The 11,751-nt window shown below is 45.9% G+C and overlaps 1 protein-coding gene across 2 annotated transcripts in view; it reads right to left on the bottom strand.

The window, feature by feature from the left end:
• Positions 1-226: 226 nt before the first annotated feature.
• GGTA1 (glycoprotein alpha-galactosyltransferase 1 (inactive)) overlaps positions 227-11,751 on the bottom strand; it is a 53,209-nt gene continuing 41,684 nt past the window's right edge. For both annotated transcript variants that reach the window (XM_053921110.2, XM_053921103.2), the window contains 2 exons: positions 7,558-7,695; positions 227-2,903 (listed from right to left, as the gene is read on the bottom strand). In XM_053921110.2, the coding sequence (XP_053777085.1) occupies positions 2,210-2,903; positions 7,558-7,695 (832 nt within the window). In that variant the 3' untranslated portion in view covers positions 227-2,209. The remainder of the gene's footprint in view (positions 2,904-7,557; positions 7,696-11,751) is intronic.

Raw genomic sequence — 11,751 nt, 5'->3', positions numbered from 1 at the left:
CCACTGGTAGGTTATTAACTACTTCAGCGTATCACTTTGGAAAGTTCTATAGGAGCATTTGTTTTAAAAGTTTGTAAATCTCAACCATGTTCTACCTTTGTAATAGCAAGCACATTTTTAGGACATGAGGGCTTTTTGTAGTCTAAGAACTTAAAATTCTAGAATTGACAATTCTCAACATCTTTGGGAGAAAATGCACAATCCATGACCAGACCAGACCAGAATATACTGAGAAAATAATTTATTCAATTGTAACCCAGGAATTTAATTTTCTTTTAATGTTTAAGGATAACTATTCATGAGGTTCTTTTTTTAATGAGAAAGGGAGGGGAGGGAGAGAAGGAGAGAAACAAGGATGTAAGAAACATCCACTGGTTGCCTTTCATATGCACCCAGACTGGGGACAAACCTGCAACCTAGGCATGCGCCCTGCCCAGGAACCCAACTGGTGACCTTTTGGTCTGCAGGACGATGCCCAACCCACTGAGCCACACAGGCCAGAGCTATTCATGAGATCTTGAGTTTGTTCATTTGGGATTTCAATTTAAATGAATAAAGGAAAAAAAATCAAGATTCCTTCAAAAGTAAACATCATCTATTTAATCATTCAGGATAGATCATTTCTTTGGTTCAGGATTTAAACCATTAACTTTTCCTATTCCAGAATGTATTCCAGAAAACTTGAGATAAAGAGAAACAAAAGCCCTAAGTGACGCATGGTTTCCTTTTTCTTTTACCAAGTCCACTTCTGGATTTTTGGTTGGTTTTGTTTTGCTGATTGTGATACCTTTTGGCAAGAAGTGAAGAGTAGAAGGCACAGTGCAACGGCAGGCAAAATGTCGCTTTCCTTTTGTCAGAGAAGCCCTTTGTGCTGGACATCATGCCAATGCAACGGTTCTTTAAATAAACTGCTTAAAAATGGAAACAAATGACTTAAAACTGGAACATAAGAAAATTATAAATATGTAAATGTTGCTTCCTAACTTCCTTTACATTGAATTGCATCACTTTAAATAATATGTAGGATTTCATAACTTCTCTTAGAGAAGGGAATTGAATGGTAAGCTGTTCAGTCATGAGGAATAAGTCTCTCATTGCCATCCCCTCTGCTTCTGATATAAAGTCAATTAACCATTTTATTAAGTGTGTCTAGTTGTTGTTGCACCTCAGTGGCACAGGGGAAGATGAGGTTACTTCATGGGAGGGCTTCTCCTCCAATCCACTCCTGATGTTAGCCCTCCAAGTGGGGCATGATAGGCTGAAGGACCCTGAAGGTTAGGGCAGGTGGCAGCAGGACTTGCTGATGACTGTTTGCCATGAAGCCCAATTCTGGAAAAATGTAACTCCTTGCAAGCCTCTTCAGTCCACTGTGGGCCTTTGTCTTCCCTGACACCATCCATGTCTTCTGGCCAAGAATCTGAAGGTACAAGTTGCAGAATCTGGCAGACTGAATATGACCTGGGCAAAACAAGCATCATCTTCCATGCAAGTTCTCTCTGCTCTAGTTGTCATGGGATGGGGGAGGCTGTAGACCATCCACATTGCCCCTCCCATTCAGCGCCTGGGTCCATGCATACTGTATTTAAGTGCCAACCCCATGTCCTGTGCTCCTCTGAGGTGGCATCGCCCAACTGTAATCAACCCCTCCCCCCGCCTCTTTCCACCCTCTCTTAGCAAACTCACTTTGAGGCTTTGTTTTCACTTTCTTCGGATTCCCTGTACCTCCAAACATTCACCACCATGATATCCACTGGGAATCTCAACCAATCTTTTCCACAGAAGCCAAATATCCTGAGAGAAGGAAAGTACTGCAAATGGCCCGAAGCCACCTGCTATGAAACCATTTGAGGACTGCCAAGTAGACGGTGTCCTCACGGAGTTCTCCTGCTGCAAAGCAACCTGCGTTGCTTTAGATTCAGCACCTTTCCTACAGCACATTATTTGTACATGCAGAATGTTTCTGGCTTCTTCTTTGCTTTTTTTCTTCAACTGGCAGTATTTCTCCCAAACCCAGAATAGGTAAGAAATCATTCAGAATTTACACCTGATTCTCCCATAATACAAAGCTCAAAGTCACAAGGAGGAATAGTATGTACTTGCTGGGTTGGTGTTTTGTTAGTATTTTTTAAAGTTAAAATTGTGTTATTTTTTCTGAGGAAATAGCCAGAATACTCTCCCAAATTCAGAAACCTACTGGTACAATTTAAAGTCAGATATTATTTCTAACCAAATTATATTCTTTTGTCTGCCAAGATATCTTGACGGTCTTAATATCTGAAGGTAGGCCTATATGATAATCCCAGCAATATTCTGGGGATAAGATTTTAGTTGGTTTGTTAAGAAGGAAATACTTGTTTAGGTGGCTTTCATCATGCCACTTGGCTTCTATGTCATTTTTCTTGTCCTGGAGGATTCCCTTGAAGCACTCCTGGGTGATGTTTAGGACTTGAATGGGTGTTCCTCCAAAAACGGCTGCATGATAATAAAAATCCCCCTGGCCGTATGGAATGAATGCTGAGGACTCCATCCGCCTCTCATAAGTAAACTCATCAGGATCTGCCTTATAAAACCAGGCCTGCAGCTGAGCCACTGACTGGCCAAGGGTCTCCACCCCAAAGGTGTCTTGGAAGACCTGGTCAACGTCCATGCAGAAGAGGAAGTCGACCTCGTGCTGGATGTGGGCCACAATGTGCTCCGCGATGGTCTTCATGCGCATCATGCTGATGTCCTGCCACCTCTTCTCAGGCTTGACCTCAAACACTTTGAAGGAACGCAAAGGACCCAGCTCTATCAAAGGCAACCTGGAGACATCGTCCATCATGATGTAAAATATGACTCTGTGGCCAATCATGAAGTGCCTATTAGCAGATGTTAAGAACTCCTCCAAGTAATGCTCAATGTATCTGAAACAAAGAACAGGATAAATGTACGGTAATCTCTGGGACTCTACAGGAGACCACGTGCAATTTTTATCATTTTGTTTGTATTTTGAGGTCTAGGAGTCTTTCCTCACTCCAGATGTAACATTCCTGACTGCTTTCTGCTGTTCAGTCACACTGCCTTGGGGCAGTGGAGCGATTTATCTGACTGCCAATTTTGGAAAGGCAAGTGTCCATGAACAGCCCTGACCCCTCCCTTCCTCCTGCTCATAGAAGCTGATCGATTGGAGATGGCATAGGTGCTCTGGGCCTAACAGTATGTTTAGTGGTACAGGCCCCACTCCCATGTCCAGAGCCCTGAAGTTTCTGGTGCTATAGTTGCCTGGGTCCCTAAGTCTCTCTAATTCTGTGGTTCAATGTTAGCAGGCCTTGGGCCTGCAGATATAAGCCACATTCTCCAATACCAGCCTCAACTGTAATGAAGACTATATTTACTATCATCTGCCTTAATTAGCCTTTGGGCAGGCAAAGGGGGTGAAGTTCTTTTTTTCTCCCCAGCACTATTGGTATATAACTGACATATAACACTGTTTAAGGTGTACAAAGGGTTGATTTGATACACTCGTATCTTGCAAAATGATTCCACCCATAGTATTAGCTAATACCTCCAACATGTCACACAATTACAATTTCTTTTTGTGGCGAGAACATTTAAGCTCTACTTTCTTAGCCACTTTCAAGTATACACAGTGCAGTGTTAACTGTAGTCCCCGTGCTGCACGTTAGATGCCCAGAAGTCACTCATCTTACCACAGGAAGTTTACATACACCCTCTGACGAACATCAGCGGGCACTAGTTCTTGAGCCTCCTTCAAAGCCCCAGCCTATACCCCAGTGTTGCTATTACCCTACCAGATACAACCATGATGGACTCTTGGGTCCTTTGGAGATGCATTAAGCCTAACCATCGCCACTCTGGGACCCAGAGAATGGGTTAAAGGACATGTCCTTCTCTACTACAGATTCACCCTGTGAGCCTCCCACGGGTCACCCAAAACCCCAATCCATTGTCCAGACACCACCATTTTAAGATTTATTTAAATACTGAAGCAAATAACCTTGGATTTAGCCTTAACTACTTTTCCTTAATTTTTTTACATTTTTAGGTTCACAGAAAAATTGAGTCAAAAGCACAAAATTCCCATCTACTTCCCTGGCCACCCCTCCCTCCCACATCTTCCCCTACTTCCGACATCAGCACCAGGATGGTACGTGTGTTGCAATCAGGGCACCCACACTGACACGCGGTTCTCTCTTCAAGTCCACAGTTTACATTAAGGTTCAGTCTTGGTGGTGTTCATTCCATGGGTTTGGACAAATGTATAACAACATATCTATCATTATGTACAGTATTATACAGAATATTTTTATTGCCCCCAAACCCTGTGTTCCACCTACTCATTCCCTCCCCCACCCCAGCTCCTGGCCACTACTGATCTTTTCACCATCACCACAGTTCTGCCTTTTCTGGAACGTCACAGTATGGGCTCATACAGTAAGTAGCCTTTTCAGACTGGTTTCTTTCACTTAGTATATGCATGTAAGATTCCTCCAAGTCTTTTCATGGCTTAGCTCTTTCCTTTTTGGAGTATTGATCCTACTGATCACATATCCCTGTCTGGATGAACCACAGTTTATTTATCCATCCACCTACTGAAGGACATCTTGGCTGCTTCCAACTTCTGGCAATTATGAATAAAGCTGATGTAAATATTTGTGTGCAGCTTTTTATGTGGGCATAGTTTTCAACTCCTTTAGGTAAATACCAAGGAACACAATTGTTGGATTGCATGCTAAGAGTATGTTTAGTTTTGTAATAATCTGCCAAACTGTCTTCCAAAGTCTCTGTGCCATTTTGCAGTCCCACAAGCAATGAACGAGAATTCCTGCTACTTCCTAGCATTTAGTGTTGTCATCAGTGTTTTGGGATTCTGGCCATAGTAATTGGATGTGCGCTGGTTGTTTAGCTATTAGTCTACTCATTCAAAAAATACCATGTTGATGCCTTCTGTGACCCAGCTACACTCTCTCTTGTGAAGCCATAGAAATCAGAGAGAAGAGGAAGGAGCAGGAAGATGCCTGACCCAGCTCGTGAAAACTCCAGACTCACATTCAGTGGATATGGACTGAATTTAATGGGCTCGCACAGCACCGGCCAATCACGGTGTCTCGTGAGTAGTAATAACTGGCACTTTTCAGTGCGGTTGCTGCTTGGATTCCCTTTCTTTGCTGCCTAATTAAAGGGGTTTTTAATGGTGGCCTGCGGAAACCTAAGGATTCACAATATTAAGTCTTTAAATGGAGAGCATATATCTGAACACTATAAAGAAGGGCTTTGATATAGGCTCTGTGACTGATGGCCGGGAGATTCTTTGGTGCTCTGCACCTTTAAGAAAAATCTATAGTGCCTTGAGGCTGGGAGACAATCCTAAAGGGAGGAAGTGAACCACTCATGGTTTAACATTGTTTATAGATTAAAGCACTGAGGTTGCATTGTTATTTGACAGTAAACCAAATGTCACACCTCCTAAAAAGTCCAAATCCACTCTTCTGAGGATTTATTGCTGCTGAATACAGTCCTCTCCTGCCTCAGGGTGCAAAGGCCTTTCGCCAGGATATGTCATTTATCCTTCAGTTTTGCAGAGTTGCAACTGTGGACAAAAAGGGGGTTCTACGTAATGTAAGCAGGGTGATCTGATCATAAATTCCTAACTGGATAGGTCATGGTGGGTAGTCATGCCTCAGGCACATAACTTCTATAGTAAAAGTTTTATTTTCCACTTAAGCTAGTCCTGTCCATTGTTTCTATGCACCTAGGTTAACATACCTTTGAAATAAGAGAACTACCCTCAAGAGGGCACATAATCCTAATTATCCTGTACCTTGCCTTCTTCGCCACCTTGTACCATATATTGCTGTGTATATGGGCACTTTTTGCCCAAACTTTTGAGGGAAAAATAAGGATGTGCATTATACATGGGTAGTACAAATTCCGTATGTACATGTTTTTAATTCTTTTATTTATGCTTATGTGTTAAAAGTGTAACTTTAGAAAACAATAATGATATCCATATGCAAAATAATACCCTGGAATATGATAATTGGTTTTTGTTTCTAAAAATAAACAAATGATGAAATGAAAAAATTAAATGAAAGATTTTTTCCTGAAAGTTTGGGCCCAAAACATGGGTGCACATTATACATGGGAGCTCAATATGCACAGCAAAATATGGGTAATCTTTCTTATGTTCCCTCACTAATTTCAAAAGCAAAAAAGCAAGCACAAAATTGTCCTTCTCCAGAGCATTTGAGGTCTTGCTTCTCGGCAACTGTCATCAGTTCGGGTCAAATACATTCCTATAAAAATTTTTTGTAGGTTTGGATGTTTCTTTCGCCAACACGACTGCGGGCTGAGGTCACTGCGGGACAGTGGACAACATTCGGGTCTTTTGGAAACATCAGGATCAAATCAGTTTGCGTCATGGCTGGCTTGTTCCCTCTCTTGCCAAAGCATTTAGGGGAGCTGAGTGAGCACTGGCTCCCAACTCATAACAATATAGATTCTTCCAGTAAAAGTGTCAAAACTCCAGGGTTACCCTTTCCTATTAGAGTTGCTTACACAGGTCCCTGGGATTGGCACAGTCAGTGACATTAGGATTTAATCGGTACGGTGCCAGCAATGGCTTCTGAGCCCTGGGTTGGAGAAGGACTTCGGAGAATTGTCAGATCTACACAGCGCTCTCCTTCAGGCCCTATGGCAGCAGAGCTCAAGCTCAGATTGACCTAGGCCTTCAACTCCTTTGTCCAAGGCAAAGGGGTCAACTTCCCACATGGCTTTCACAAAAGGTACAGATGGAAAGGCCGGGATGGGGGTGGAGAAGGAATAGGAAAATTAAACTTTTGCTTTTGTTTTGGAAAAAAAAAAATTCTCCAAAAGAGCAAAATTAGTGATATTTTAAAACTGAAATTACAAGCTACCAATTTCAAATAAGAACGATAGTAGCTTGGGGAGAAACATTCTAAGCAAGGAAATGGACACTGAAAGAGGAACCTATCCAACCTCTGGAAGAGGAAGTCCTGGCCAGCCAAATCTTGGGGCCTGAGTCCTCCAGGACCCAGGAGGGCCAGAGAGGGAGGAACCCAAGGCACCCAGGGAAGAGCAGTCAGCAGCGCTCTGATGTGGAAACGACCACACTTAGGTCAGTCTGGACCAGGAACTTGCTCTAAGTCCTCCTGTCTTTGGTCCTGGGTCTTGGGAGTACAGGAGGAAGAACGATGCCCATTTGGGCTGTCCAACCCCTGGCATCTTGGGAAATTTCCAGAGCAAGCCACAGGGGCAGGGTGGAGGTGGCTGTGGATGAGCTCCGTGGGAGTAGCAGACATTTTTACCTGCACCCTGAGACCTTCCCTTGGAGGTGGGAAGGAGTCGACTCACTGACTCTTGTTTTGTCCTCATGTTTAGGAAGCCTTAGCAGTGATGAGACTGAAAGGGTCCCATTATAACATTCTCCTAACTGATGATTCAGATGAGTCATAAACAGCCTCCATTAGCCCCGGGGGACCCTCACAAACACTTGACAGTTGGAACAAGAAGTTCAATTTTAATAGTGACACCTACCTTCCGATAGCAAAAACAGTCAAACCCACGGTAATCTTCTGTTTGCCATAGTAATTTTCTAAGGTGGCTCTGTCGTAAGTGCCTTCCCACACAATCGGTGCCTTCCATCCAGTCACTGTCCGCACCTCTGGCCGTTTCCTGGTGACAAAACACAGAGCCCTGTATGTGGGGACAGCTTTGCTAAAGTGGGACAGAGCCTGGGGAAACCTGGGGTCAGCTGGGATTTGCGGTCACTGTCCCTGAATCCCGACTGTAGCTTAATTGCAAACAGAGGGCTGGGTCACAGACATTTGAGGGGCAGCATGTTCTGGCAAGTGGGATAGGAGGCCAGGTGCCTCAAGAGGGCTGTCTTGGGGGCCTTTATGTGGGGATCTTACCTGCATATCTCATACCCTCTTTCCTTTTTCCTGCCTTCCTTGTTGTCTTTCAACTCCCTTTCCTAGCTCCCCAGACTTTTCCTAAACTGCCAGTGGCATCTCTGGATGGCATTTATCCCTGTGGGTACCATCTGAGCCTGAGAAGGTCCTGATCCTTAGCATGGGGATGAGAGAGTGATACTGAGTGGAAAGAGAAAACTGTTGCAATTTGCCTTTTGCCAGAGAAGGATTTCTGAGTAAGAACCTGGTTAGAGGCCAAAAAGGGCCCCGGACTAGGGAATTCTGGTGTTATCATTTATTTTACACACAAGGAGATAGAGTCCCCCAGAAAAGAAGGGACTCAGCAGAGGCCCCATAGCTGAGGCCGGAACACCCCGGCACAGACCCCCTCCTCAGCCCATGGGGCCACATCACTAAGGGCACAAAGGGGAGCAGGGAGAGCATTTTTTCTGCACTCAGAACACTTGAAAGGAACTTGGCAAAGCCAACACAAACACAGGAAGCAACGTCAGAGCTACAACAAACTGTAAAGGGTAATGCAAAAGAGCTGAGCAGCAGCTGGGGCCCAGCACAAGGGTGTGACTCAGCTCAGAAGGGGTGGTGGGGACTAGCTCTGACCCTCTCTGGCTCAGGAAGTGGCTGCATTTCCCCCACTGGGGAGCAGAGGCTCAGATAGTCATTTAGATTTAAACTCCAGTGTGCAAAGGCCTGGCCACAGCTAGGCATTTGCTTGTACTTCACCCACTGCAGGGAGAAGGCCAGTGTTGGGGGCAAGTCCTAGCGGTTCCCTTCATCAGGTTCCTGCTGGCTGTGTGCCTGTGGCCCTGGGGAGGCTGCTGGGGAGATGGTAGCGTACAGAACATATCAATCAGGCCAATGAGAACTTCCCCCTCCCAATCACACATGGGTGGAGGGCAGGTTTTCACAAAACTGCCCCTACCCCACCAGCAAAGCTGGCTCTTTCCTCAGTGAGGCTGGGCATGGCTGGGTCGACCCCACCTTGCCCCAGCCTTAGCCACAGAGTGAAAAAGAGCCTCAGAAAACTTGTCTTCATGCCTCTGTCCCTCTGTCACCAGCTCTGCAGTCCCACCCCAGCCCTGTGCCCTGCTTCCTTCTGTCCCCTGCACAGCTGGAATCGCATTCAGGGGTGTGGGGGGGGGCACTCTCAGGCTACTCTCCTGACCCTGTCTTGTCTGGAGTCTCCAAGTGAGACTCAGCTCTGCCCTCACACCCAGGCATGCTGGCCGCATGGGGGACAGCTCCTTCAGAGGTGCACCGACCTCTGCCAGGCAACCTCACATCACAGCACTTTCTCTTTTGGTCCTTGCAACAGGCCTGCCACATATTATGTCCATTGTACAGGTAAGAAAAGCAAGGCTCAGAAAGGCTTGTAAACTTGTCCAGGGCCACATGGCTGGCCGCTGATGACAGTAACTAACACACACTGCACACCTCCATCCCGGGGGACCAGGCACTGTGCTATGGGCTTCATCCTTCAGAAGTGGGGTTCTTTTGATTCCCCTTCTATCAATGAGGAAACTGTAGCACAGAGAGGTTAAATAACTTGCCTGCGGTCACATAGCCAGGAAAGGGCAAAGCTGGGGCTTGAACCCAGATAAGCTAATTCTGTAGTCTGTGCTCTCAGCCACCTCCCTGTATCACTTCCTATGTGGACAGTTACGTGCTATGCTGATGCATCTGGGGTTAAACCCCGGGTCTGTCATTTTTGCCACCCAACTTAGCTACTTGAGTAGTTTTATTACTGCAGGATGGTTTGGGGGGAAGGGCAGGGGGTAGAGGATGAGATCAGCTTCCTGGATGAACCTCTGTTTGTATCAAGACAACTTAGTCATCAAAACCCACAAACCTCCCCCCAAAAAGAAGGGACAGACAACAGGCCACACGTGTGTAAGAGCCTTTGCTGCTCTCAACTGCCAGAGATGTTCAAGATCACCCAGATGGGGCTCCGTGAGGAGGAGAAAGTGCTGCTGGAAAAGACTCGGAGCTGCCCCCAAAACCTCCCTTCCAAGCAGGGCACCCACCATGTTATGATGGCTTGTGTGGTCCCACCACAATAGATCAAAGGCTTCCCACGAGATAAGAGGCTTCAGAACCAAAACCCACACCTGCTCAGGACATTGGTAGCTTTTTTATTTTATATACTTATTTATGGGAACGCCATGGTTTCTGTCCAAGGGTTGGGTGGAGGGAGTGTTAAAATTCCATGGAGTGTGCATGTCAACAAAGATGTGGAATGCATACAATGCATTATTTGCTCAACTCCTAGGCAGCAGCTGCTGGAGAACGATCCGGCAAAGAGCCTCTGGTGAAAGGAACAAGGGCAGTGGCTGTGAAACACACAAAAGATGACGTGGGAAGAATTTTGGAGGAAGAATGAACAGAACACATTAATTAATTAGAGGGGCAGACAGAGGAGAATTCTGAATCGGAAAGGTATCCCAGACTGTGGAGCTTGAGAGGGGAAATTAGGAGAACCAGGGTGGGGTGGGATCATGTGAGACACACAGAGGCATCAAGCAGGCAGTGAGAGCAGGCCTCGGCTGGAGATCTAAACGTGGGACTCATCCGCACACGGACGGTGTCTAGCACCCTGGACGTGGAGAGAGCACATTGGAAGGTGGCGCGCACGACAAGACCTGAGGACACTGGACTTAACCTGCAGAAGCTCTGATGAGTGAAGGCTGGTAAGGGGGGAGAAGCCCCTGTCAAGGAGACTAAGAAGGGAGAATAGAAAAGCAGGAGGAAAACTATAAGGTTCTGATGCCATAGAGTCTGAGCCGATTTGATGTGGAAATGTGAACACAGTATACTGTATGTTTTAGGTAGTTTACAGAAAAGTACACATTTGTAGAACTATATTTAATCATTCATTCAGTTGGTTGTCTGATCACTCCCTTATGCGAGACGTGCACTCTGGGGCCCTGAGAAGACTTAATTTGGTGTTGCTTCTAACCAATATTCTTTAAATACCTGCTCACCACTGCTTCCAAAAGAAGCCGAGCCATGCATGTGGAGAGAGTGACAGCTGGTGGCTGTCATCTGTCCCTCCTCTTTACCCCCAGCAATTCAGCACTGACCCCACCACCCAAGTCCCATTCAGCAAAGCACAAGTATCACAGTAAAAGTGTGCCACCCTCCTTAGAAGGGAGCCTGGGGACCATCTCTGGCTCATCAAGCTTGCTCCTTGGGGGGTCTTAAGCCCTTCATTTGCCCCCCACACACCCAGGGGACTTATCAAAGCAACGGCGTGTCCATCCTCGGACATTTCCAGTAATGGTAACATCTCATAGATGGCTACTCTGTTGTCCACTGATCAAATGACTCACGGTGGCCCCAAATTCCCATCCGCCCTCACTGGCAGGATCCTGTATCCCAAAACAATACAAGAACTTGCCAGAACATATTCAGTCTTTCCAGAGTCCAAGATCCCTCACCCTGGAAGAGAGTTCTTCTCTCCCACCCTCCTAAGACTTCTACAGCTATGCCTCCAACTTCTCTTCCTCCACTAACCCTTGACATGCTGATGTCAGGCAGGACTCAGGTCTGTTCCTCTGCCTGGGTGGCCTCATCCAGGCTCACAGATCCTACTGCCACTTGTATTCTGATGGCTCCCCATCCTCCTTCTTCATATCTCCTGTCGAGCTCAGCACTGCACTGGTAATACACAGGACTGTCCCAATTTATATGTTAAAACCTAATCCCCATTGTGGGGGTATTTGGAAGTGAGGCTTTTGGGGTGACTAGGTCATGAGGATGAAGCCCTAATGAATGGGATTAATGCCCTTACAAAGGAAAT

This window comes from Desmodus rotundus, chromosome 1 (assembly GCF_022682495.2).
Source record: "Desmodus rotundus isolate HL8 chromosome 1, HLdesRot8A.1, whole genome shotgun sequence".
Classification (NCBI taxonomy): domain Eukaryota; kingdom Metazoa; phylum Chordata; class Mammalia; order Chiroptera; family Phyllostomidae; genus Desmodus; species Desmodus rotundus.
This window is presented reverse-complemented; position numbering and strand designations above follow the sequence as displayed.